Raw genomic sequence first — 6,000 nt, 5'->3', positions numbered from 1 at the left:
CCCAACGCAGCCGCCGCAAACTCAGCCCCTCAGCAGCGAGGGGGGAGAGGGGGCGGCCCCTGGCCCGTCCGCGCGGCCGAACCCTCGCGAGAAGCCGCCGCCGCCGCTCGCTCCCGCGTTGCCACGTTCAAAGGCGCCGGCGGCGGGGAGGGCGGCGGGCACGCGCCCCCGCGCCGCCGCCAATCGGAGGCGAGAGGCGCCCCTCCTCGTTCCGGTGGGCGCTCCGCCATTGGTTGCTGGCGGGCGGGGCGGGTCGCCGTGCGCTCGGTCCCGCGCTGCTGTGGCCGCACGCGGAGCTCAGGTGGTGGCGGTGGCCCCGGGCTCGTTCTCGCTGCGGCCTGCTGGCTCCGCCCCGCCCCCACCACCTGCCCGCGCAGCCGCCACCGCCCACCCTCCTCCCCCTCGCCGCCTGACAGGAGGTGCCATGGCCTCACGCAAGAGCTCCAGAGGCGCCGGCGGCAGCCCCAGCCCCGGCTCTAAGAGAGGTGAGCGGCGGCTCTGCGGGAGCGCGGCCGCAGCCTGAGGGGAAGAAGCGGGAGTTCCCGCGGGGGGCGGTGGCCGGAGCCCGGGAACTGGGGGAGGGAGGGGGCCGATGCGGCCTCTCACCGCGGCGAGGGGCAGCCCTCGGGCGAAGCGACGGGGTGCTGCGCCTTCGTCCCGGCTGGTTAAGGTGCGGCCTCCCCCGCTGCCGGCCCGCGGCCGCACGGCGTGGGCCTGCGGGGGCCGCGCTCCGCAGGCGCCGCGGGAGCTGTGGGGGAGCGGGGCAGGGACAGATGGCCGAGGTCTGTCCTTCGAGTTCCTGTCGCTCCCCTCCTCGGGGGTTCACCTGGAGGAGAAAGTTGCGTGGCTGGGCCTAGGCGCCCCTTGAAATCTCCCCAAAGGGGCTGGGATGAGCGACGGGCGGGTCGTCTGTAGGCAGACACGGGTCTCCACGACTGTAGGTATCCCAGGGAAGTGCGCTCGGGTCTTTTACTCCAGAAGCTTGAGGTAAAACCAGGAAGCCCAATGCCTGATGTTAGTGAAGTTGTTGTTATTCTTGTGTTCAAACTCGGATGTTGCAGTATCTCCTCGGGCTGATCTGTTTAATAGCACCAGTCTGAAGTTATCGAGTCTATCCTACATGTAGCATCTAAGCTGATGGTTTCTGTAAGTATAGAAGCAAGGAGGAATAATCTTGGAAAAATGCAAGCGGAAGGTTTTTTGAGACTGTTGTCCATACCGCCCCCACCCCAAAGAGCAGCTCAGCAAATCCACCTGTTCATAAACTGCGGTGTGTGGACAGTTTAGGTAGGGAATGCTTTACGTGCAGTAGCATTTTTAAGCATAGCAGAACATGTTTGAAAGAGGAAGACAGTATATACTACTGGAGTCACTATGCAACCATGCACGCTGCACTAAAGAAAGGAAGTGCTCTTATCAGAGATTCAGTGTTTGCTTGTTGTCACTTCTTTGGTTTTGAGCTTGATGTACACAGAGCTCCAGTGATGAAATCTGATGATGACACTGAATATCTGTTGTTCCTCTCTGAATAATGCAATAATACAGAGAATAGTGTTAATTAAAGGATGGACTATGTAGGATTAATTTACTTATCACATGATGAATTAAGAGAAAAAGATTTTAAATATACTTAAGCATAAAAGAGTTTAGAGGTATTACAGTGGCATTACAATTTTCACAGAAGTGGTTTTGTTTGGGTTTTTTTAAATTTTTTTTAAATTTTTTTTTTTTTTTTCAATTCCTAGCCTTTGCTGTTGAGTCAGTGTTACACTTTTTGCTTGGACGGGAAGTGCTTTGATTATCATCCACTGTTAAGCATGCTAAATACAGATTTTTCAATTATAATACATTAAGAATATGTACCCCCAGTATAATTTTGAATAGTAGACATGGTTCTGTTAATATTTGAAAAATATATTTATCAGGAAACTGAATCTCTGACTAAGAAATATTCCGTAGGTTTTAATTTTCAGTCTGAGTAAAATTTTATTTCTGTATGTTAAAAGATAGCTGCTTTGGGTAATTGCAACGGAGACTATTTACTGTTATATGTGAGGGGATGAAGCAGTATGAGTGATGTGTTAGGCACTCTCCTAAGATGTAACCTCTTAAATTTAGACAAATGTTTTGTTAGTTTCAGCAACTCTTTCTTAAAATCCCTTGGATAACTATAGAAATTACAGCATGAAGCTGATGCTGTTTTCATAGTTGCAGCTGCAGAAAGAGGTAATGGATAATCACTCCTGTGGGAATAAAGGAACAGCTAGAGGAGCAGAGTCTTCACAGCAGCCATTACCGCCTTTCATGGTTGAGGAATGTGAAAATGAGATGAGGAAATAATTTTGAGATGGCTAGCAATTCAGACTCTGAAGTATGAAAACCTCAAGTTTGAGGCAGTTCTTGATAATGTTGTAGTATTCACTTTCACAGCAGTTTGTGGGAGAGGATGTGGCTTGTTGCCAAGGCATTGCTCATAGCTCTGAAACCACTGAAGGTGACAGCACATCTAAAAATCTGTGCGCTGAAGACAATGCCTGCATCTGAATGTAGTAATATGCTTTTAGGTTTCCCCATCAGAAAATATTAACAGTAATCTTAGAAATACATTGTCTGAAATAGTTCTAACTGCAGTTTGTATAGGAGTTTTCAGATTCATTGAAATGTTGGAAGTCGAACTATATGTTTTTTAGAAATAGAACTCTACCTTTTACTTTCAAAAGCCGTATACTAGAAGCTGTCAAATCAGTCCTGATTTTAAAAAATCTTTGTATTTGAGCTTTGTACTGTTACTGATGGACGCTTCTTTGAAAGTGACATTTACAGGATTTTATGAATATGCCAATGACTTCATTTGGAATACAGAAGCAAAAACTAGGTCAAAATTTGACAGTTTGGAGATGCTTGAAGAGGGGAACATGTGTTTGTTATTATCTTTACTGGAAAGTTTAGCTTGTTGTCGCTAGCCTTCAGAATCCATTGTAAAAACTGTGGCCTCCCTAATGGAAGAAAATAAATTTTAATCAACTAGATGAAGTAATAGATGCTTGCTGTAATATTACTTAAAGCTTTGTTAAATGAGAGACAGTTTTGGTACAGGAACAAATGCTTGTCACCTGGTCACGAATTAACTCCTTCAAATTTCATGAGACGGGAGATTTGGAAATATCTCGGGCATTAGGACGTGGTTGTGGAGAAGCCTTCCAGTAAGAGTGAGGATCAGCAGCCCAGCTACTTTTGCAATACAGATGGCTGAAAAGATAGGAATTACTTTATAAGCTATTCTTGCTTGTAAGAGTACTGATGGTAAGGGATCTATCACTGTGTTACTGTGTGGGTGTCTTTTGTCTTGCAGTACATAAGCAAGAAGTTACTTAAACATAATTCTCACTGATCATACAGTTGTGCAATAATTGCTGTCTATTTACTTTGTATTTCTGTCTACAAGTGGGAGAGTAGTTCTCCAGCAAGCTAGGCACTGTAAAACCCCACATTTCCAACACAAGGCATAGTCTGTATCTACAGACAGCTGTAGTTTATATTAAAAAAAAAAAATCCTACCTCTGCTAATTCTGAGGCTGTGTTGTCATCAGACAGATTCAAGTCAAGGAACTCTATTGTTGCTTTGATAAATTTTCTTTAATCTCCATAATAATAATTGAGATTATCTTCTGACATCGCCTTTTCTCTGCAAGATCCCAGATGATATTTGATTTCTTTTTTTTTGTCTTTTAACTATGTAGTTTCCTTCTCTATCCTAATGCAAATGTATTGCCAAGCTTTTAACTCATTTTACTCATCTTTTCGATGATCTAAGGTCCCTTAATCTATTTTTTTAATTAACTTCTGGCTTTTCAACTTTCTTCAAATTTGTTTGAGTTTTTTTTATATGTGTTCAAGGTGACATGATGTCCTTATCCAAATGCAATTTTGTGCTAATATTACTTCTTTTTTGGTTAACGTTATCACTTCTAGAAGGATAGTTATGTGCCTGTTAATTTGCATGAACTTTGACATTTTATCTCATCTCGCTTGTAAAGACTACTGTATAGTGTACTTTCTCTGGGTGAGGCTCTCCATTAGCTTTTTAATTTACCTAAAGAGCAGAGAAAGTTCATCAGCTAAACAGGTAACTTTTTCCTACTGAAGCTCTTGTGTTGGCTCTGGGGGACATTGAACTTGCATCACTGCTTCTGATGCTTTAAGTGGGATTCCCTGTGCCTTCTCTGGCCTCTCTCAGCTACCCAGCTTTGCTATGGTATAACATCTCCTTTACTTACACTGTGGATTGTGTATAAATATGATGCTTCCATCTATGTAAAAATTCTGTCTCTCTAATTTCTGATGTGAACTACTGGCCAATGTGCTTGCTTTATGCTCTTGACTTTACAATTGTGTAGTATATCGTCTGATTTCTTGTTACAGTCTTTCAGTTTTTTCCTTCTTATTTTTGATTGTAATCCTTAGGAAGAAGGATATTAAAATGTTGAAGGTCATAAGTGGGGTGTGAATTTGGGACTGATTTGTCCAAATCTAACTCCTAGTGTTTGCTGAACTAATATAAGTTTTCATTAATTCACTTAGTGTGCTACTCAGTGCTTTGATTTGATTATTTAAACTCAACTTTAGAATGTTTTCTTGTAACATCTTTGGTATTCAGGCGTACGGAATGGAATGTTATTGCTTTGTTAGAGTTGCTATATGACTGTTGCAGACAAATGAGAAATTCTTTGTCTGTGTCTCACTGGTGGAATCTTTATATACTGTTCTAGAAATGCTGCAGTGATTTCTTCAGCAAGCTTATCCTATTGTCTAGTCTACTTGCTTACAACTAGTCGAACCAGTCTTCAATTTTTACCATTAGATCTTGATATTACTGTTTTTCAAACAGTTTGGTACAGAGTGGTAAAAACCATGTCTCTATTCGGAGCAAGATGGATTTAACCAGGAAAGTTGATGATGACTTCTGAGACTAATCCTAGATCCTTGGATTTTAATGGCATTTGTGTACCTGGTATCTAATAGCTAACTTTAGCTTTCAAAGTATGAACTGCTCATGTCAGTGACAAAGTATCTAAATAACAACTGTTATAACAACTGTGTGTGTATGTTTCTTCCCTAAATCTTCAGGAAACCCTAAAACGTGTTAGTAAAAATAGCAAAACCATGAAAGTGCAGACAGCCACCTCTTTGTGATTCATCTGTTTGCCTTGTGTCTTGTTCAGGGTGGCCTTTCTGGAACACATTTTAACATGGTGTAAAATTCTCTGCTAAATTAAATGATAGTAGCAACAGTAATGATCCAAACATCTGTAATTTGCATGATATGTTGCAGCAGTGCCAACAGTGAAAATACTGGTTTTGCTGGGTTCCTGCTCTTATTTTTTAATTTTTTTTTCTGTATCTTTCTTTAAAGGTCCTGTACAAAACTTGAGGCAGTAACTCTTCGTATAAGTCAGTTTTCTTATCTCTCATTAAATGAAAGTGATGTAAATAACATTCTTAAAATTGTTAACACATATATTCCTCTGCATACCTAAGCAGATTTGCATTGCAATAGTGAGTCCTTGATATACCTCTTCATTCATTTGTCTAGAACTAGAGTTAAATGAGCTCTAAATCCTAGAATGGCAACCCTGTCATCTTTTAGGTTTGTCTGTGTGAAAGCTTCTATACGCTATTAGCTACTGAAAGGTGTAGTAACTGCCAAGGTCACTCTGCAGTGAAAAACAATTGATTTGAACACATGCTTTTATTACTTTTTTTCCCCATATTGTCTGGTATTTGGATTTCTTCCCTTTGCTTTTTCTCAAGAACGTATTATTTTGGATTTTAAGATTGGTACTTAAGTCTAGCAGTATTAACGTAAGAAGAAAGAGAGCCCGATACTTTCCCCTCTGTCAGTACTTTGTCTCCGTAAGAATTCTGTAGCACTGGGAGATTCCTCTCCCCGCTTCTGGAGATGCTGCCACTTGTTAAAGACTTCAAGGAAAGTTCTCTTGC

The 6,000-nt window shown here is 42.4% G+C and overlaps 1 protein-coding gene across 4 annotated transcripts in view; it reads left to right on the top strand.

Annotated features, from left to right (window-relative positions):
• The first annotated feature begins 258 nt into the window (after nucleotides 1-258).
• Nucleotides 259-6,000, top strand: part of ASPH (aspartate beta-hydroxylase) — a 112,220-nt gene continuing 106,478 nt past the window's right edge. For all 4 annotated transcript variants that reach the window (XM_086740858.1, XM_086740857.1, XM_086740861.1 and 1 more), the window contains exon 1: nucleotides 259-485. In XM_086740858.1, the coding sequence (XP_086596984.1) occupies nucleotides 425-485 (61 nt within the window). In that variant the 5' untranslated portion in view covers nucleotides 259-424. The remainder of the gene's footprint in view (nucleotides 486-6,000) is intronic.

The sequence above is a fragment of the Chlamydotis macqueenii genome, chromosome 2 (genome assembly GCF_036417535.1).
Source record: "Chlamydotis macqueenii isolate bChlMac1 chromosome 2, bChlMac1.mat, whole genome shotgun sequence".
In the NCBI taxonomy this organism is placed as follows: domain Eukaryota; kingdom Metazoa; phylum Chordata; class Aves; order Otidiformes; family Otididae; genus Chlamydotis; species Chlamydotis macqueenii.
The sequence above is the reverse complement of the archived record's forward strand: the minus strand, read 5'-3'. Positions and strand labels throughout refer to the sequence as shown.